Source organism: Diceros bicornis, chromosome 35, assembly GCF_020826845.1.
Source record: "Diceros bicornis minor isolate mBicDic1 chromosome 35, mDicBic1.mat.cur, whole genome shotgun sequence".
NCBI classification, from domain to species: Eukaryota; Metazoa; Chordata; class Mammalia; order Perissodactyla; family Rhinocerotidae; genus Diceros; species Diceros bicornis.
The window spans coordinates 12,108,618-12,130,960 of NC_080774.1; the positions used below are offsets into that span (position 1 = coordinate 12,108,618).

Sequence of the window (22,343 nt, forward strand, 5' to 3'; positions counted from 1 at the left end):
GACATACTCAGCGTCACATATTACCCTGTTCTCTTTATTAGGGTCAGTTAAAAAAAATTTTTTTTAATCAAGAAAGCAAAGCAGATTCAAAAGAAAAAGAGAAAACGCAAACTTGGTTTTGAGTATCAATAAAATTAAAAAGCTCTTGGCCAGTCTCCATGCTGGATATCATTTCATGTTATTACTTAATTAGAACTCCTATTTATAAATAAATAGTACCAGTAAAATATTACATCTGAAGAACCCTGCAATAACGTTTTACTTACACACTTTTTTCTAATACTGTTTTCTGCTTTCAATAACCACAGTTTTGTGTCGGCATTTGGTGTCGGCGTGGTTTCTTTGGAGAGACCTAATCGGTGAGCATGCCTTGCCTCTTCTTTAGGAATTGTGCATGTTTCTTTGCATCCAGATTGGGTCATCAGCGATGGAGGTTTGGAAGCTGGGGGCTGGCGTTGTTTTTTATCGGGACCGATATTTATTTTGGCTTTGTCACAACTCTTGTCAGCACAGAGCTTGCTCCTTGCTTATCACAGTTCTGCCCGCATGTAAACCAGGGCTTTTTAAGTTTTTCAAAGCAAGCTTTCCGGTCGGGAAGCTATAGGCCACGTTTTAGCGACAGACGGCTGGAAAGACAGGAGGGCTAAGATACGACGCCAGATGGAGTCCAATGTTATCCTGACCCCACTGGGAAAGAGAGGGCAGAACTGGGCTCCGTGATGATGGAGAAGGTGAGATAAAGTGGAGAAAAGCTGGGACGTAGGCAACCTGTTCAGAAGCATCACACGGCAGAGGTAGGTACTTTCTTAGTCAAGGGGAGGGTGGCGAATTTAGGTTTTAGGGGTGGTACATTCGAGGGGAACCCCACAAGTACATATTTTGAAACATACTTGCCTCAGACCTCCCCCAAAATAAGGGACTGGGTCCCATTAAGAAAATTGAAAGAAAAAAATATATTAGTATTTATTATATAACAATGTCAACATTAACACCAAGACAGGAAAAGACTCCAACTACGCATCAGGATGGAATACTCGATGAGGCAAGACTTTCTGGAGACCAAAAGGAGGAAAATGGAGGACTTCTGGAGGTGGTGTGAACATGGCCCGTTGATGAGCGTGGTGGTCGTGCGGGTGGGACTCATCTTTTTTTGTTTGTTTGTTAAGTTTTGAGACAAAACGACAGTTACATTTTTTGAACTGTGGTTTCAAGCTACTGATTAGATCAGCATCCAGGGGTCTCGAGAGCAGACGTGAACATGGGGTGAAAGGAAAGATCTTGTCCGTGGGGTTCTCTCTGCTACGGTCTCTCTCCCTCTCTCTCCTCTCTCTTGAACAAATGTCTGTTACAAAGCTGGCCTCACTTTAGCTACTGTCACTCCACTCTGGCACCATGCCAACTCCGTGCACAGAGTGGTACTGATGGGGAGACAGAGTCCTTGGCACACCATGAGAGTAAAGGAACTCAGAGGGTTGGAGGCCACCAGGGGACTGGAGGCCAGTCTGAGGTCCGCACTGCCTGACCACAGGCTGGTGGGCCACAGAGGTCTGGTGCTGGAACATTCCCTCTCCGAGCTGCGGGGAGCCGTGGTTGGCCATGCCGGCCAGCCGGGGGACCAGGGGCCCCGAGGTGAAGTGAGCAGAGAAGTGCTGGTAGGGTAGCCTGTCCATGGGCTGCACAGTGGTGACCGTGCAGCTGCTGTAGGAGGGCATGCTGGGCCACGTGTTGCAGCTGATGTCTTCCAGGCTGGGTACTGGCTCGCTGGGCGGCGCGGAGCTGGCGTACATGCAGGCCTGCCGCTGGGCTGACTCTGTCCTGTAGGAGGCACTCAGGCCCTGCTGCTGGGGGTAGCTGGAGCGGTAGAAGGGGTCCTCTTCACTGGGTGACGTCTCCATGTAGGGCTTCTTATAGGGATGGTCTGTGGTGGAACATTCTTCATCTGCTAAGACAGGAGGAGAGAGACCCATGAGGCCAGGACCAGCCACCCCACAGCTAGAGGCAGGGACAGCCATCTGGCCAAAGGCCTGAAGAATCAAGTCTGGGAGACTGTTAGCTCCACCGCCACTCTGATAGAAAGGGGGTGGACCGTAAGGGTCAGACCTTGGGCTGTGGTGCTCTAGGCAAACAGGTTGACCTTTCTGAGCTCAGTTTCTTTGTCTATAGAATGGAAAGGCTAATAACAGCACTTTCTACAAAGGGAGGAGTTGAGAATGAGATGGGAAAATATAGATTAAGCACTTTGTCTAGAGCTTGGTACAAGGAAACACTCAATGAATCACAGTTATTATTATCTTCCTTCTTCCCTGGCACGTAAATCCCATGAAGGTCAAACATTGCATGACCCGTCATTACATTCCCAGAACCTAGTACGTGCCTAGTAACAAAAATAATAACAAGAGCATCAACACTAACCGTAAAAACAACTCATATAGTGTTTACTCTGCCTGGCACTGTTCGAAGAACTCTCCATAAAGTAACCCATCTCATCTTCACAACAACGCTAGGAGGTGGGTTCTATTATTATCGCATTTTATGGATGAGACAAAGGAGACACAGAGAGGTGAAGAAACTTGCCCAAGGTCTTACATGGCTAATAAACAGTGGAGCGAGGATTAGAATCCAAGAGACATAATTTCAAAGTCTGTTCTTCCATACTACGCTACGTGGAGAAGACGTACAAAAATATTTGTGCGGTGGATGGAAGGATGGATAGACAAATGGACAAATGGATGGGAGCTCAAATGAATCACCAGATCCTTTACTGATGCCTTGTGTAAGCAAGCACCCAGTTAACATCTGTTGAGTCGGGACAAATTAACGTGTTGTTGTTTCCTTGCTGAGCAAGTCACTTCCCTTCTCCAGGCACTACTATTCCCTAGCGTAGGGCAGTGGAGATAGATCTGTCTCTGAAAGAGGGTCTTCCTGAACCGCCTTGTGGTCACTGACCCCTTTGGAAACTAACAAAAGTGCTGGGCTCTTTCCTAGAAAAATACACCAACACACAAAATTTTGAGAACTGCATGTGCATTCAAAGTTTTGCACACAACTTCAAGGGGCTCGAGGACTCCCTAAAATCCAGACCCCAGGTTAAGAAGCCTAGACATGTCTGGGTTTGAATCTGGCTCTTCTACTTAATATCTTTGTGACCACAGCATCTGCCCTCTCAGAGACGCATTTTCATCATCTCTGAATCAGAGTTATAATACTTACCCCCCCTGGGCAGCTAAGAATTAAATAAAATTGAGCATGCAAATCTCCTGATACCCATCATCAAAGGCAGCACAGGTTGAAGGGTAACACCACCAGTCAGTCTCACGGCAGACCGAATCTACAATAACACATCTACAGGTGTTTCCTCCAGGGGCAGCAATACTTGGGAATTTCTACCAAAGTGTAAACCTCAGAACAGATTCATTCCTAAGCTGCAATTTTACCTCCCAAAGTAAAGACTTTCTTTGCTCATCTTCCAATCTCTTTTTACTCGATGAATGTTAAGAAATATATCTATCTTTGGGAAGAGTGAAGAAAAATGGAACACTGGACACTGGACATTGCTGCAACTCACTGTGACGGTCGATGGCCTGAGGGCAGGACATGGTACTAAATAAAGGGAACAAAGAATAGCTATTATTTATTGAGCGCCTACTAAGTGACCTTCCTCTAATTTCTTAGTAATTCCTCAAGGTGGCTGCTCTCACTCCTGTCTCACAGAGGCAGAAACTGAGGCTCAGAGAAGTGACCTGCCCAAGGTCACACAGCTGGGAAGGAGCAGAGGCTGGAATCAAAGCCGGGTCTGACTTACATTGCCTACCACACCTTGCCTCCAGCTCTCTAGATTTCCACTATCCAATGCTACTCACCCAGTCATCCAACATATATTGACTGAGCCCCTACCAGGTGCCAGGTTCTGCAGATGCTGGAGATGGACTGGTTAATGGGCAGTCATGGTCCTGCTCGGTGCACTTCCTCAGCCCCTCTCCATCCTACCCTGACAAGTGAGGGAGGGAGGCTGACACTCTGTGATTAGGAGGTGGTCCTCGATATAAAGTGCCAAGCGTCATTCGCCCCACAGTAAGTCCTTCAGCTTTGCACTGGATTATAAAACAGCTCCCCAACCCCGCTAGGGTAGCTTGGGTTTTGGTTCCACCAAACACTTCCATTTTCATCATTCTCTGAGTGACACTCACACGTAAGTCAAAAATATCCCCAAACAAAACATATCTATGCTAGGGCTGTACCCACCTAATAGCTAGCAAACTTATTTTTAACTAGACTCTTTCTGGGACACATCTGGGACCCAGAAGATGCCCAAACATCTGTCCCAAAAAAAGTGAAAAATGCAGCCACTATTCCAGGTGTTCTATCTACATCATTCCAATCACCCAGATGTTTGAAAACATCCAGAGGAGTGAGTGGCCGCATTTTTCACCTTTTAACTGGCGTTTTTCGGTGTCTTGAAGACATTGCTGCACAACTTTTTTTGTCCTCGCCACCTCCTCCCTTGATTCCTTCCCTCCATGCTCCTTCCACCCCTTGGATCCATAAATTTGAATGTTTCCATTGTTGCTAGAATCATAACCTTTGGGTTTTCCATTTAACCAGGGCGTTCCCTTTTTCAATAATAGAAAGTACAGCTGCAGGGTACCCTTGGCAAGAGAAAAAAAAAAACAAGGCAAACTAACCATTCCCGAGTTTCTGATCCCCTTCCAGATTTGTTACAAGTAAAAAAGGAAGAATAATATGAAAAAAGCTGGGGCACATTTTGGAAAATTGTAAAATTACACATTCCAGTCTTTAATACCCTAAAGATCTGATGCAGAAAGTCCTAAGAAAAGCCCAGTGCTGGCTTATTCATGAAAGCAGGTCTTAAGCATTCTCAAATTCTTCTCAGACCTCATCACATTATAAAGAAATTCCAAAGCATGGATCCAAATTTCAGTTCGGTCATGATAAATGCTGGGGATGTAATCTCTGTGTTTATTTTGGTTACAGTTTGGTTTCTTTCTTTTATGGGGGAGCTCAATAACTGATCAACAGCAAAGACCTCTTTTCCAGCCAAGTCATGTTTACCTTCCACAGTTGGGGAAGGGTCTATGGTCAAGTGCCAAGTGTTTGATGAGTCCACAGCTCGGTTTCAGAAAGTTGTGCATTAACAGTGGTCAACTATATTCCAACTGTTCTGAACCCAAATGAGTTTCTTGGATAACAATAAAGCTCTTTCTGATTCTGACCACTGATCACCACATAGCACTGTGAGAAACCCTGGTCCCTTGCATTTTTCTAGTTGCTTTTTATTCTGGATGAAGTGGCTTTAATGATGAATCCAGATTTTAGGACACAGAGTTATGTCTCTGACTCTCCCTGGCTATGTGACCTTGGGCAAAACACTGGGCCATTCCAATCTCGGTTCTTGACTGTATATGGGGATAATACCGAAACTTCTTGTAGGAATTGAGATAATAATAAGTGCAGTCTAGTTTCTATCTTTCTTGCACATAAAGTAAGTATTCAAATCTTATCTGTCCAAGTAATGTGGGTCTCCTCTTTTCCTCTTGGAAGGTTGGACAGATGGCTCTGTGAAGGTCGTCCAATACTTGAAGGTATCTGGGTAGATTCCAGAGCTGGAAGACTCGCAGAGCTGCTTTCAAATCACTAATCCCATTGAAAAAAATATTGTCACCATTCCCAAATAAGTCATTTCCTTTGCCGATTGAGTTCATTCAGATGAAAGACCTTTGTCAAGTCTTCACAGAGACCCTGGAGGCAGAGTAGTGAGCAGCTACTCCTTAGCTAAGTGACCTTCAGCAAGTCAGAAGTGGAACTATAATTCACGCCTCTGACTCGCAAAACAGTGCTCTTTCTGATAGACTGCCCCAGGCTTTCAGCTTTCATGAAACATGTTGTGTTCAGAGAATATGGAAAGGTGGTAACCTTGACCCTTATGGATGTATAGATGGATGGATGGGTGGGTGGGTGGGTGGATAGGTGAGTGGGTGGGTGGGTGGATGAGTGGATGGATGGGTGGGTGGATGGATGGGTGGGTGGATGGGTGGATGAGTGGATGGATGGATGGATGGATGGATGGGTGGATGAGTGGATGGATGGATGGATGGATGGATGGGTGGATGGATGGATGGGTGGATGGGTGGATGGATGGATTTTGCGTGTGTGTGTGTGTGTGTGTGTGTGTGTGTGTGTGTGTGTCTCCATGCTGTTAACTCTCAGCTTAAAGTGTAAAGGAGTGGAACGGTATTGTAGGAAGACTCTTGATTGGGAATCAAAAGACTCCGGTTCAACTCGCACTCAGCCACCATCTGAAATCATTAACTTCATTGACTCACTTATTATCTGTCTCCCCCGTGAGAACACAAGTTTCAGGAGAGCAGGGACCTCTGTCATCTTGTCCTCCCCTTATCCCACACACCCAGCACAGAGCCCAGTACAGAGTAAGTGCTCAATCAATATACATTTGATGAATGCCTCCCAGATCTGCCACTCACCAGCCACACAACCTTGGGAATCTAACCCAACCTCTCAGTCTTCTGTTTCCCTCTGCAAAATAGGGATGGTGGGCATCTCCGCTGGCTCAAAGACTGCAGTGAGGATCCAGTGAGGTAAGTGATGCAAAATCATTCTAAATAGCACAAAGCACTGAGAAAATGCACCCTGCAAAGCCCTTTACTCTACCCATTTCCCCTTCTTCTCCTGCCTTGGACTTCCCTTTGAACACCCAATGCAGTAAATGGCTTTGCTAAAATCTTTATTTGGGTTGCCTCTGGTTTCTAGTGGGGAGGGGTGAGAGATGTCAGGGTAGGAGAGGGAAAGTAAGATAGACAAGTGCTCTCCCAGGCCCCGGGGTCCCGGATTTGATTGAGTGGCATTGATAAAAGACCTTCCCGGCTCTTTTGGCTCCATCCATCGGGAGAGATAGTTTGGAGACAGCTGGGTGCAAACACCAGGAGCTCTGGCCTGCCTGGCCCTTTGACATTTCGTTGGGCCTGCCTCCCAGGCTCGTTGGAAAGGAGACAGACAATGAGGGGAAGTCAGATAGTGGGGCAGGCAGGGGCCAGGGGGGAAAGCCACCCATGGAGTTATCACTTAACGGGAATCCCAAACTGGAAGGAAACCTCGGCTGATTTCTTATCACTTTACAATGGAGGCTGATGATGAATTGCCTTTTGTCCTCTCCAGGCACGCAGGACAGACAGAGCTGGGCTGGAATGTTCCTTGTCCCTGGGAGCTCCCTTTTGGGGATGGAGGGAGGTGAGAAGGGCAGAGGTTTCTGCAAAGGTGAAAGGAGTCCTGCAGGGTGCACACCCCGTGCACCCCAGGTGCACAGACCACGGTGTGAATTTGGGGCCAGGCCACTCACTAGCTGGGTGACACTGGGCAAGCGACTTGATCTCTCTGAGCCTCAGTTTCCGCATCCGTGAAAAAGGGGTAATTCTTCACGCTGTTATCTCCAACTAGTCACTAAGTCCTGATTCCACCCACATCTCCAGCTCCTCTCCCCACACCCGGGCCTGAGCCACCATCATTTCACACCTCGGAGCCTGTAACAGCCTCTCCACAGAGCTCTGGCGTCAAGTCTAGTCCCCTCCTATCACAGAAAGTGATGGCTTCAAAACAAAAACCTAATCACGTCCCTCATGGGTTTAAACCCCTCCGATGGTGGAGCGTCAGTTAGGATAAAATCTGAGGTCCTTAAAATGGCTTAGGAGGGCCAGCATTGGACTGGTCCCTGCCTTTCTCTGTAGCCTCGTCTCCCATCACTTCCCCTCGCTCTGTGCTCCAGCCACCCTGGCCTTCTGTTGACTCCCCAGCGGGGGTGGGCTACCGTCTTCCAAGGGGCTGCACACATGCTCTTCTCTATGCCTGGACACCCACACAGCTCCCCTCTTCTATCCAAATCCCACTCTCAGCTTCCATTCTTCCCCGACCCCCCCTCGGGCTTCATATTCGTTAGCACTTCGCACATCTCCTTTAGAGCAGTCGATCCCATTTTAATTAAACAACTATATCATGAGTCGGATATTGTCTGACTTGCTTGCCACAAGGGCAGTATGATAGCCAACTCATGTCATGTTTATAGATCATTTATACACGCCAGGCACTGTTTTAGGTGCTTTCATCTGAAACAACATCATTTCATCTCCTAACAACCCTACAGGGTGGGTGCTGTTGTTATCCCCATTTTGCAGAAAAGGTAGTTGAGGCTCAGAAAGGTGAAGCAACTTCCCCGTGGCCACACCACTGGAAAGTGTCAGCTGCCCAACGGACCAGCCACCACCTTCAGCGTCCCCCACCAGAGGCTACCTCAAATTGATCTTGAATTCCTGCAAAGTACCCCCATGAAAGTTAACTGCTCACATAATCTACAGAGGTTCATCAGCCTTGCATTCAAAGCTTTCCCCCTGCATCCTGCGGGAATGCATTTACAAAGATGCTCCTGTAAACACTGAGCTGAAAGAAGCGCCCTGATTCTTTTTAACTTCTCCCTCCCCTTCTTTTGGTCTGGCATCAATTTAATCCACAGAGCTCCCTAATTCAAACCTGGTGAGCTCTTAATCAGCACGTTTGACCCAGTCTTGAGAGCAGACCTCTAGAGGAAGATGCAATTTTGAGACTGTAGCTGATAGGCAGAGGTAACAGAGGCAGGAGAGAGAGGTGGTTCAGGGCCCAGGCAGAGCTGCAGACCAGGCTCAGGTTCAAATTCTGCCTTCAAGAGCCACCAGCACGTGATTTTATCTTTCTGAGCGTCAGTTTCCCCATTTGTAAAGTAGGTTAATAATGGCACCTACTTAATAAGTGTTATTGAAAAGGCTTCAGTCTGGAACCGAGGCAGGGCACCCTGAAATATAATATAAAACAGGATCTCCATGCGGGGACCTGTGCTCCATGGGACAGGCTTAACTCTCTGTTCATGCCTGAAGAGGCAGACATATTCGCAGGCATCTGGTCTCCAGCCCATCCGGCAGCGGACGTGCTGGGAGTTGGGCCAGGGGGCCTGTTGGGTGATATTTTTCAGGCCTTCGAGATCCAAGAAGCTTGGATGGGCTTCAGGTAAGTCTGCAAGCCTCAGTTTTACCCAGGCAGCTCCCCAGCCCCAGGCCTGGACCAATGACAAACTCTTCCTTCCTTCAAAACCCGAGATTGGTAAATGTCAAATAGTCAAACTGTGTTACTTTCCTCACGTAACCCCAGCTCCAGAGAAAGCCACCGAAGCATCTGTTTCCATCGGTTCTTGCTAGTGAGTTTTTTTGTTTAAGAAGCTCCAGACACCGGACACTGGACTTCCAAAGGCATCCTGTCGCGTACTGAGGCACGACGGGTCACCTAAAGACCGAGATTTGGGCCTGCCAGAGCAAAATAGTGACTGCTTATCGAGTCAGTCCTGTGCTAAACACACGACAAGCATAATTTCAGGACATCGCCACATCAAGCCCGTGAGACAAGTGCCACCGTGAGCCCAAATCTACAGATTTAAAAAAATGAGGCTTGGGGCCAGCCCAGTGGTGTAATGGTTAAGTTCGGTGCACTCCACCTCAGCGGCCCAGGGTTCGCGGGTTTGGATCCCAGGCACGGACCTACGCCACTCATCAAGCCATGCTGTGGCAGCAACCAACATACAAAATAGAGGAAGATTGGCACAGATGTTAGCCAGGGGCCAATCTTCCTAACCAAAAAAAAAAAAAAAGAAGAAGAGGCTTAGAGACATCAAGTAACTTGCTTCTTTTTTTTTTTAATTTTATTTATTTATTTTTTCCCCCAAAGCCCCAGTAGATAGTTGTATGTCATAGTTGCTCATCCTTCTAGTTGCTGTATGTGGGATGCGGCCTCAGCATGGCCAGAGAAGTGGTGCGTCAGTGCGCGCCCCGGATCTGAACCCGGGCCGCCAGCAGCGGAGCACGCGTACTTAACCGCTAAGCCACGGGGTCGGCCCAAGTAACTTGCTTCTAATCATAGAAATTTACAAATGGCAAAGGTAGGATTCATCCCAGTTGTCTGATTCTGAAGCCCATGGGCAGAAGCACTAGGTTGCATGGTCCCCTCCCCCGTATCCATGTCCTCAAGCCTTCACCTGGATGAGAAGCTTTCTCTTCGTTTCCTCCTGGGACTCGCTTTCTCGATCAATACCTGCCACTTATGCAATCACAGCTACCACTTACTGGGTGCTTACCAAGTATCAGGTGCTCTAGGGAACTTAGCACCATTTACAAAGTGGGAAACTGAGGCACAGAGAGGCTAGGACACCTGCCTGAGGTCCACCCAAGAACCTGGTGGCAGAGCTGAGACTCGAGCCTGTGTTCCCTGGCCCCACTGCCTACACTGGCCCTGCCTGTCTGCAGCTCACGCCAAGCAACCATCCTAGCAAACTGACCTCAACCACACCGTTCACGTCAACCACGTTGATTCTGGCTCAAAAAATGTGACACCAGAAATTTCCTTTTTTAATATAGCCCCTTTGGACACAGATGACTTAGGAAAAAGTCATCCATTTCTCATTTGGCAAATGGCAAATGAGAAACTACAGACTGTCTCAGACACCAGCCTAGTAGATTTAAAGAGAGAATGCAAAGGAGAAAAAAATCAATGGTAATTTTTTTTTTTTTTTTGGTGTTGATCTTGATCTGGAAAGGAAAGACGAGCTCAGAATCCACCTGGGAGGAAATTCTAGCACATAAACCAAAGCCCATCGAGTAAGAAGGAGCATGGCTTGTAATACAACCACAAACGCTGGAAGTAAGCTCCCTGTCTACTAGTAGGGTGGCAAAAAACACTCCGCTTCATCCTTTTGAGGCAATACTTCCTCTTCAGCAGCTAAAAAGAAGGAGGCAGCTCTAGGTTCATGAAAAGATATCTACAACATATTCTAAAGTTAAAAAAAAATGCAAGTTGCAAAATACATACAGTATGATATCAACTGTTAAAAGTAAAAACACAACTAGTTTTATCTGCGTGTGTACGTGTGTAAATGAATAAAATATGTCTGGCTATTTCAAATAAGTTTTCCCCAAAGAAGGGGCTAGAACTGGCAGGAGATATGTCAGGGTAGCTGTTAATATTACTGGTATGGTTTGAATTTCTTATAATCTCTACATATTTTTGTATTGCTTGCATTTATTTAAATAAATAAATGTAGTTATGTGTACTCCTTTTTCAAGGAAAGGAAGAGGTAGAGAAAGAGGCAAGCTGGGCAGGGGCTGTCCTTTCCTCTTGGAAAGGACACTCACCTTTCCTCTTGGTGCAATGGTAAATTTGGCCGTGCTCCTGGGGCAGTGGGTATGGGTTGGGCGGGGGCAGAAGGTCCTGGGAGGAGCCGGACACGCCATTCTCACACTGGTACTGGGACCCCAAGTTGGATGAGGTGGAGAGAGCTCGAGGCTCACTGCCGAAAGGACTGTGGTTGGAGGCCACTTTTTGTCTCACTGTGCTCCTGGGAACCACAGGATATTCTTTACTGAAAGAGAAAAGATGGGAAATAACATCAATCAGCGCCCTGATACAGGTCCCCCCACTGGCTGAACCACAGGGTCAAAGAATCCACCAGGAAAGTCACAAAGGGGTCTTTGATGAGCCAAGTGATCCAATTATACTCAAGTGCAGCATATGCCATGGGCATATATATTTGTGCGCTAACTTTTCATATCTTATACATTAGGCACACACGTTTATGAATAGTTCTCTATATATGCAGAAAGGTAAATGGGCCCCCCCCAAGTAAGAACCCCTCTCAATGATCAATAAACACACAAGGCGTTTTGAAATATTTCAGCCTGTTCTATATGTCTTTGAATTCCCTAACTCAAAAGTTGGAAGAGCTAAGCAGGCGTTCAGACTTAAAATCTGGGTTTCCATCTTTAAAATGGGGCTGGCGTCTTTGTTTAACATTAGTCAAGAATGGTAGTTCACCACCTAGGATAGTCAGGTATGATCCTAGGTTACCCTAATCTGGAGAGTTTGCTGCTTGTGCCTTAGAATTTCCTTTTGAGCTTCTGTACTTGTCACCACTGACATGATATTTGACTTCTCCTTGGTTTTCCCATCTGTAAAGCAGGGATAATAGAAATCCCCAGTTGAAAGAGGGCTGTTGAGAGAAGAAATGAGTTACTGCGTGTGAAAGACTGCACAGTACTTGGCACACGGTGAGTGCTCAGCAAATGGCAGCCGTCGTCATCACTGTCGTTAATACAACTGGTTTCCTTGGCAATCTATGAATTTTACTTTATGCATTTAATAATATTATTTTGAAGAGTGATCCACAGGCTTCGCCATATTGTGGCCCTAAACAGGTTAAGAATCCCTGCCCTGGAAGAAATATGTATCAGGAAATCCCAAACTTAGTCAGCTGTGATTTTTGCCGTGACCCAGAACCAACCATTCTTTAACTTATTGCATTTTTGAAACTAGGTTTTTATCCAAATAAGTTTAGCTTCACTCTAAGAAATAATATCTGTGAAATTACGGGCTTGTGGTACTAATTACAGTTCCTCTAATGCATTTAAATTAAATAAATACTTACCTATTAAAATCAAAGAGCACACCTGAAATCATCTCACGTACAAATAGCACCCCAGCTAACAAATTTTGAAGGATGCTGTGTTAACCCATGTCATCCTCTCCATGACCATATGAAGAAGGTACTGTTCTGTCCCTATTTTACTGATTAGGAAACTGAGTCCCAGGGAGATTAAGAAACTTGCCCATGGTCACAGAGCTAGAAAGAGACACAACCAGAATTCTAACCCAACAGCCCCCAATTACTTCTAGACAGACTCCTAATTACTGCTTTCAACCTCTAAAACACAATATGCTTTTAGGGGAGCAGGGGTTTGGGGCCCAAGATTCCTCTCCCACTTCTCCCACCCCTCAGGGGTGTAATGATTTCCACCCTGGGCCCCTGCCTTTGTTTGTCATGTGAAAGCACGTCAGAGTAGCCAGGCAGGGGACACAGTGTCTCTGCCAAGTTTCCATGACGCTACACACACCCTGATGACACCCAGGGGTCTCTTAGCCAAGCTTGCCCATGGCATGTGCCATCTTGGAACCACACCTGGAGCCATCCCGAGCAGCCACACCACTCAGAGTCTCCTCCTGGGGCCAGGAGGCTGAAAGGAATGAAATTAGTTTTATAGTTCTCGCTTTGCAGCTCAAGCTACGTAATGGAAAAAAAAAGAGGAAGAAAAATAATAATAATAATAAAACATTATAAAAGCTGTCAAATCTCACTGGCCATTCCATTTGAGTCTGCTTAGTTCAAGTACTGGGCTGTCAGAGTCCAATAGGAAGGAGAAATCTCTTTTAGGTTTATATTCTTAATGGGGACGGTTATTTTTTTTTAATTAAAGAAAATAACTCCCTAAAAACATTGGCTGAGGGAATTTACGAGAGAATGTATCAATGGACTCCATGGAATTCTCTATTCCAGCACTGCCAAATTGCAAAATTACTCTCTGGAAAGGCCAAATCCTGCTTTTGATTACTAACATTCACAGAAGTGGGAAAGTCATATTATCCCCCAAAACCACTTGGCCCTCACAGCTTGTTTCTCTCCAAGGAGCCTGAAACATCATCCCCACCGTCAATCATGCACATCTCTCTTGGTGCCTGAAATACAACATCCCGAAGCCCATGTGACAGGTGTCAAAATAGGGGCATGCAAGGATGAAGTGACCTCTCCATCGGGATGGGGTCATAGAGGCAAAGAGAAGAAAATGTCACGATCAAACAACACTGGGGTCATTTTCACTGGGCTCATGAAGGGATCAATCAAAGGAACACAGTTAGCAGCAAATACGACAAAAGTCTCTAACGTCTTTGTGATGAGAAGATCAACCATTTTTCTCTACAGCTTGAGAGCATCATCGAAGAATTCAGGGCACAACAGAATTAAAGCAAAAGTAGGGGGCCGGCCCGGTGGCGCCAGCGGTTAAGTGCGCGTGCTCTGCTGCGGCGGCCCAGGGTTTGCTGGTTCGGATCCTGGGCGTGCACCGATGCACAGCTTGTCAAGCCATGCTGTGGCGGCGTCCCACATAAGGTGGAGGAAGATGGGCACGGATGTTAGCCCAGGGCCAGTCTCCCTCAGCAAAAAGAGGAGGATTGGCAGATGTTAGCACAGGGCTGATCTTCCTCACAAATAAATAAATAAATAAATAAATAAGAATAAATAAATAAAGTGAAAGTGGAAAAGCCCTTGTGCGCCTGGGAAGAGGGGCAGCAATGGAGGGCTGGTTTTTCATCGTCATCATCATCACCATCCTCACCATCCTCATCCTCATCTTTCTCCTCAACAGCTGTGTTGTTTTTTTACGTGCCTCCTAATGTTCCAGCCACTGCCCTGGTTGACTTATATGCTTTCCCTCATTTGATCCTGGCAGGAACTCCATTTCATCAGTAGGATTAGTTTACTTTAGAGACAAAGAAATTGAGGCTCAGAGAGGTTAAGCGAGTTGCCCTAGATCACATAGCTAAGAAGAGGTAAAGCTAAACTTCACCCCGGGTCAGTTCCAAAACTCTTGAGCAACACAAGCATCCTTTTATAAAAAGCATCCTGGTGATAACAGAGTTGGATTTTGGCTACACCCAGCCAACATCAAGATCTACCGGTAGATCTTTCAATCCTGCTGTTTGCGGAACCTTCGTTTACTAAATGTCAAATCGCACCGCTCTCTGCTGAATCACAGCTGTACCCACATCCCTCGGACAGCTCTGCTCAGTCTGGGCTCACCCAACACCAGCCCGGGTCCTGAGTCCCTCAGCTCACCCTGGGTGTCAGAGCCTGCGGGCCAGCTTCTCCCCAGCTCGCCCCCCTCTCACATTATGTTCCACGTGAGCGAGTGCAATGAATGATGCCATTGTGGCAGGGGCTGGGTTGTAAAACATTACAAGGGAATATTGAAATCCAGGCAAACTGTATCCGCAGCCCGCCGCCAGCTAACAACGCCCCCCGAGAACGTCTTCCATTGCAGCCGACTGAATCGGCCTTTTCACGGGAGCAGGTGGCAGGGGAGCTGGTGTGCTGGGGTTTTTCTGTTGTTTTCCCCTGGCGATGCTTACTCGATTTCTGGCAGCCTTGCTCAAACAACGAAAGCAGTGCATGGGGGTGAGGCCAGGGACTGAAAAATCCCTGTTCTCGGGGAGAAAATTCCTCCCCTTGCTCGCACTTTAATCTGTGATTAAAATTTTCAAAAGGGCCCCACAATCCCACGAGAGCTTTCGCGATTTATTAACTTTCTAATACGCTTGGGGAAGTTATTCTGATCTAACACGCAGGGACACACGAGGGACGGGGGGCTGCTCACCCCGGGCGGCACTTAGCTCAGTGCAAATTAAAACTGCTCTCTGCTTCGTGTCTACAAGCGCTTTACAATCGTTTTATGACTCAGCTCACACCACACCAGCAAGCTGGAGAAGGGTATGGTGAATGCTGGCCATTCCTTCTCGCTGGGGAGAACAGGGGACACAAAGAAATGACATATACGTCCCATGGTCAATTCAATCAGGGCTGTATGATGTGAGGGGCACCGAGACACTCAAACACATCTCCCTCTCTGGCCCTGAGAACCCACTACTCATGGCTACTTTAGTTTGAGACCTGGGGGCTCCACTGTTAAATCTCTGGAAAATCTAATTTCGAGGTGGTCATTTCAAGTTCAGGCTGTGTAGATGTGCCTTCCTTCAGGACTTGGCCACTGTGGCGCTGGCTAGGTTCCTCCTTTCTCCGAGCCTCAGTCTCCTGTCCATAAAATGGGAATAATAAGTCTCACCACACCTTGGGGTTGTAAAATGATATGATGCATGGAAAGCTTCAGTATATATTTGGGACACATTGCTCAATAAACACCAGCTTATAAACCACACATCATTATATTTCGAAGCAGAACTTCTTACCTTGCAAGGGCTTCAAATGGTCAGTGAACCCCCCAAATATCAGCTATTTAGAGCCTGTCGGTTTTTCTAGGCAGAGGTCCCTACTTTCATCGGCTACTCAAAAGGGGTCTGTGATTCACAAAAAAGTTTTGAGCAACACTCTGGAATCATGGGGAAAGTCCCGGACCAGCTGTGTGGACCATCCATGACATCTCTCTTTGCCTCAGTTTCTCCATTTGCAGAATGGGAATAACCAGACCCATGTCACAGGATAGCTGCGAGCCCCCAAAGTAAAAGCCAGATGTGAAGTTACAGACAAAAAAGGTCAATGCAGACGAAACTTTTGATGGGCTCATGGTAACAGCACATCAAATAGTGTCGCCAGGAATCTCGTACCAAACCGAAGGGCTCGAGATTTTAGTTCAGACTCATAAAATGAACAATTTTAAAAAGTTAACCAAGCCTTAGTTTTAGTAGTTTTTTTTTTTAATGATTTCAGAGATAAGGTGAGAAGGTGGAAAGAAGCATTCTGAGGCTGGGCCTTGGTCCTTCTGGAAGCTGGAAGGCCAGGGGGCCTAGGATTAAATGACCTTTCTCAAACTGCTTCCTGTCCTCAAAGGGATTGCCCTGAAGACTCCTCTGTTCTGAGGGGAATCACGTGGGGGCCCCTTGGTCATGCAGAAGTAAGTCAAGGACCTCTTAGTGACCTTCAGTTAAAGGACGACCTTGGCAGAGTCACCCAAAAGCAACCACTTCTGCAGGGATGCTAAATATTCTGTTTACTAATGAAAAAGTCTGCCTCTCCTCCTCAAAAACAAACAAACAAAATACGGAGGAATGAATCTCTAGGAAAACAAACTTCTAATGCGAGAACATTAACTATTGGGATGGGGTAGTTGAGAGACAGGGCTCAGGGTGGGGATGGGCAGAGATGGAGAAATCTCTCTAGGGGTGTGGGTTTCAAACTTGGCTGCATACTGTAATCATTTGAGAAATTTTTCAAAAATACTGACACCTGGGACCATCCCCCAGGGCATCTGACACCATTGTTTTCAGTGCAGTCTGGACATTGGGAGTTTTAAAAGCTCCGCAGGAGAAGGCAGCCTTACGCAAAAGAGTACGTACTGCATGATTCCATTTATACTAAATTCTATCACGGAAAAAACTAACCTCTAGTAGAAGAAAAAGTCAGAACATAGATTGCTTCTGGGGGTAGATGGAGGCAAGAATTAACCTGGAAGGGGCATGAGGGAACTCTCTGGGGTGAGGGAATGTCCTACATTATGATAGGGGGCTGGGTTTCACAGGTATGTGCATTTGTCAAAAAGGGAATGGTGCACTTGAGATTTGTGCATTTCATTGTATGTAAATTTTACCTAAAACAAAGAATTGCGAACAAAAATTGAATTCCATGTAATGATATGCATGCCGAAGTATATTGGGGTAAAATGTACTCATGTCTGCAACTTAGTTTGAAAAGCATCAAAAATATGTAAGACAGATGCATGGACGCCTGGATTGGTGGATGGAGGGATGCATGTATGGATGCTTGGGTGGATGGATGGATGGATGGATACATGGATGCATGGATTCGTGGACGGATGCATGGACGCCTGGATTGGTGGATGGATGGAAGGATGCATGGACGCCTGGATTGGTGGATGGATGTGTGACAGAGCAAATATATAGCAAAAATATTAATTACAGAACCTAAGCAGTGGGTATATGGGTGCCCTCTGAGCAATTCTTCAATGCTTTCTATACGTCTTACATTTTTCATAAAAAAACTTTGGGAAGCACTCCAAGTACTTCTAATGCTCAGCCAAAGTTGAGCACTGAGAAAAGGGTTCTTTTCTATAAAACAGCCCAGCATGTGGTTGCTATTTCCAAAAAATAGGGTCACGCCTTTACCTGCATGTCCTTGCGCATTCTGTAGGGCCAAGGAGCTACCCAGGTGTGACCAGGGGCCCCTCCATCAGAGAACTTGTTAAAGGGCAGTTCTGACCCCTCCCTAGGGTCACTGATTCAGAACCTCTGAGAGTTGAGACCCAGAAATCTGCTTTTTTTAATAAGCCCTCCCACCCCCAAGTAACTGTGATGTCTTCCAAAAGTTTGAGAAATGCTGTTCTAACATGGATGAATGAATGATGTGCCCACCAATACTGTCCCTGAAGAACAGGTACACTGGGGCAGGGGGTGAGGGAGGACAGGGGTGAGGATAGTGTTGCAGATGGACCAGGGGAGGGGTACTGTCCTGAGCATCCATATCCTCAATGGACAACCAGGAGCCAACACGGCACCCTTGGCACCAACCTCAATTTCACAACTTAGGCTGGCTGGGCTTGCAAACACAACCCCCCTCTTGTTTTACATAAATTCACACTTCCCTAGGGGAAGCTGTGTGGCTAGCCAAAAGTATAGCCAGAAGCGGGGAGTTAATGCCATCTGCAGAATGTTGTCTTGGAAATCACTCCTCATTAACGGGGCATTCTGATTACTTTAACCACAAGCATGAGAATACAAGAGCGCTAAGCTTTCCGTTTGAAAAATGACCATTTGAGGTTAGGAGCTGAACATGAACTTAAAACCAGGAAGAAAGGGCTTGCGAAGGAGGGAAGGCTCCCATGGAAAGAATTTAACATTTTAGGGGTCCCAGACCCCATGAATTCCTTGAAATGGTTTGAAATTTTTTTCTATTTATATATTGTGAGTGTTTCAGAGTCCCTTCCTTTAAATGGATTTTCAAAAAGGGGTCTTAGACCCTGATTAAGAAGCCCCTCCCCAGAGGAAGGGGATGGAGGAGGTGAGTATAAGAACCACAGAGGCAAGTGAGGATGGTCAGTTTCCAATGTGGGTGTGTAGACATCCATGGACTGAAACTGACAAAACTAACCTATCTCCTTTAACTGGGACGTCCTGGGCTCTAAGCTTTCCTATCTGCTCTCCAGTTGTGGGGCTCAAAATCCAGGCCAGCCAAAGCAGAGCCTCAGGAAACCCCAGCTCCAGAGACCACATCCCCACAATGCCTCGGCAGCCTAGGACAAGACTGAGGAAGTAGAGGCAACCTCAGTCCTTCCATGAAGAGCTCTCAGGCCACCACAGCTCCCTGAGTGTGACATGGTCGCAATCTGCTAGCACCCAACCATGCTCCATAAATGCTGCGTATGCCGGACAGACCAGGCACCGCTCATGGCCACTCTGTGCCACGTAAAGCAAGAAATGTCAGAGGGAAGCATTTTGCTGCTGCTTCTTCCTCTCCTGGGGTTTGTCTGTTGTTCCAAGAAGATAAGAGGCAGCCTAATGGGGCGGGATGGGGATTCTCTCCACCCGGAAGAAACCAAGCTCCTAGCCAGGCCTCTGCACCTTAACTAGCTGTGTGACTCTAGGCAGGTCAACCGGGCCTCTGGCTTCACGAGGACACAGATCCTGTCTCAACATCTAACATTGATTGACCCAGCGTCACTCTGGGCCAGATACGTGCCAAGTGCCTCCGTGCACACTGGGGCAGTGTTGAAACATGTGGGCACAGTCTTTGACTCTCCTTCTATCTAGAGGAGGGATCCCTGCCCCTCTCCTTGAATCTGGGCCCGCCTTAGTCAGTCCCGTCAACCAGTCAAATGCAGCAGAAGAGACACTATATGCTTCCAAGGCATGGTAATCAAAGGCCCTGTGGCTTCTACCTGGTTCTCTTAGGCGCAGCCAACCAGCCATGGAAGGAGTCGGGCTCCCCCAAGTCCGCCATGCTGGACAGGTGTGTGTACACGCTCTAGTGGACAGCCTTGCTGAGGTCCCAACTGAAGGCCAGCATCAACTGTGGGTCATGGGAGTGAACCACTTGGGGCATCAGCCTCGTCATGCCTTCAATACCTGCAGCCCCAGCCAACACTTGACTGCAAGCAAGAACTGCCCAGGTAAGTCCTTTCCAAACTCCCGACCCCCAAAATCATGAACAAAACAAAAGCATTTCCCTGCCACTGCTTGCTTCGCATTGCCCACGGTGGCGATGTGCAGTGCCTGGTCTGTTCATAAGGAGTATTTATGGAGCATGACTGCGGGGTGCAGATTGCACCTGGACGAAATCTGGAGGACTCTGATGGCCTCAGAGCTCTTTCTGGAAGGATGGAGGTTGCCTGTACTTCCTCTCCCCTTCAGTGGGCCGTGGATGCACTGGAGGGAAAGAGGTCTCAGGAGCTTTGGCTGTGCTGGACTTAGAGTCACACACAGAGAAGAGATGGCACAGCTTGGAGCCCAGGACTTCCCAGCCAATCCAAGGGAACTTCAGGAATAATTTGTTAGGTAGCAATAGTAATCAGGACACACCCGTTGACTCATCTCACCTATGAAACAGCCCTGGAGGTAGGTTCTATAATTATCTCCCACTTTACAGATGAGGAAAAAGAGGCTCAGTGGAGTAGGGGAGCCCTGGAGCTACTCAGTTTGGGAGCCTGGACCCCAACTCCAGAGCCTGCTTTTCCATCAGTGGGCCTGCTCCTCTGTCTGTTGACTCATCTTTGCGTGCCAAGGGCCTGGCATAGAGCAAGTACTTAATAAACGTGTGTGAGCTAAATAAGAAATCAACAGATCAAAAACTGAATAAATAAATGAGTCTCCGGGCCTCAGTTTCCTCTTCTGCAAAAGGGGGAAGGTTAGACCAGATGCCGTCTCCTGGGGTCCCTTCTATCTCTAGAATCCCATGCTTCTAGTGGCGGCTCTCCTCACAGTGTCGCCCTGTCACAGCGCCACTCCAGCTGTCTTTCAGACATCTTCAGAAAATGACTCCTACTCTAGACCCCAAGACTTCTAGACTCCTGAACACTTCTTCCCTGATCTAACCCAGAAAACTCTTCTTCCCAATAGATTGAAATCCCCTTCTTCCTACAAGCCCAGCTCCCATCCTCTCCAGAAAGGTGTCCCCCCATCCCTCATCTCCCTCACCTCTCCATCTCCACTGGCCCTGGCATCTTTGACCCCTAGGAAGTTCACAACTTGTCTGAACACACCTTAAGATTAAAGCAAAGTTCAAAGGAAGGAATGTTCTAAGAAAAACCAGGGCCCACATCATTTCAAACCCACATCTTTCTTATTAGCATGGGCATTTAGGTGTATTTCCCAAATTTCTGTTATTTGCATATCACCTTGACAATGTTTGAAAAATCTTGATACCAGCTCTACTGCTATTTAGTTAATATTTTTCCTTAAATAATAAGCCTTAACTCTTTTTCCTTCCTCCCTCCCTCCCTTCCTTCCTTCCTTAGAACTTAATCTCATTCTAAGCAATAACATCTACGAAATCAGTCTGATGTGCCTGTGTGTCTGTGCCTCCTCTAACGTCATCTCATTTGTCACCAGAGTAGGGGCACTGCAATTTGGGAAATATTGGTTCTTAGGATAAGATGCTTTTTTAAGCCACAGATTAACCTTTCAAAATAACCTTGGCACATATTTTAATCAGTCTGCTGGAGACAAGATTTTCAAATGATTTTATGTTCCTCTTTGTGCTTTTCCATAGCTCTACCATACTTATAATAAGCAGTCATTGCTTCTGTAACTAGAAACCATAAATGAATGCAGGAAAATAACGAAGACACCATCTGATTTGCCAAACACGGAGAGTTGGGTGAAGAGAGACAGTGGGGTGAGAGCCCAGACATTTGCCAAGCTAATCCACAAGTTATTTATGTGGGATAACTGCGAGTTAATGCTCGAGCCCCCCATCACCCCACCCCTCTCCCTTCTTCCAACTGTTGGAATTAGAGGAAATTGCATCCCTCCTGCTTTTCTCTCTGAGCCAGCTGTCACCGGGTGTGCAGGGGACAGGAAACATGATTACAAGATTAACAGCGAGCCTGCCGTTCCAGCCTGGCTGTTATCACGCCAACTCCAGAGAGCCATCTTCCCCACTTGTCACTACCTATTGCAACCTGGGAGTTGGGGCCACAGCCCAGAATAAATTCTGAGCAAGGGCAACACTGGGAATAATGAGATTTCCTCCAAATAAGATACATTTTATTGAGGAGGGACTAGGAACCAAGCGCTCTACAGGCATTTTCTCATATAATTCTTACGAGAACCCTAGAAAGTGGAGGCTCTATTGATACCCATTTTACAGATGAGGACATTGAGACTTCGCGGGGTTTAAACCCCTTGCCCGAAGTCACGTGCTGATACATGTGGAGCAAGGATTGAACCCAGGTTTGTCTGAGTCCAAAGCCTTCTGTTGGAGCCACTCTGCTTCACGCCCTCCCCCGCCCAGGGGCCACCTCCAGAGAACTGGGCAGATGGCCCTGTCCACACTCCCAAGGTCAGTGGTTAGTTCAGCCCTCTGGCTCCCCAGCACTACTTGTGACATGGCCACAAAGACATGTGGCTCTTAGGCTGAGAGTGTTGATCCAACAGGTCAATTACTGAGTGCCTACTGGTTACCAGCCAACCTTTCCTGCCTTCCATCTGCAAGTTCCTACCCACGAAGGACA

At 47.0% G+C, this 22,343-nt stretch overlaps 1 protein-coding gene across 1 annotated transcript in view; it reads right to left on the minus strand.

Annotated features, from left to right (window-relative positions):
• Positions 1-1,364: 1,364 nt before the first annotated feature.
• TBX5 (T-box transcription factor 5) overlaps positions 1,365-22,343 on the minus strand; it is a 39,955-nt gene continuing 18,976 nt past the window's right edge. Inside the window, exons 7-8 of the mRNA XM_058532276.1 lie at positions 11,235-11,461; positions 1,365-1,939 (exon numbers count right to left, since the gene is read on the minus strand). Coding sequence (XP_058388259.1) covers positions 1,365-1,939; positions 11,235-11,461 — 802 coding nt within the window. The remainder of the gene's footprint in view (positions 1,940-11,234; positions 11,462-22,343) is intronic.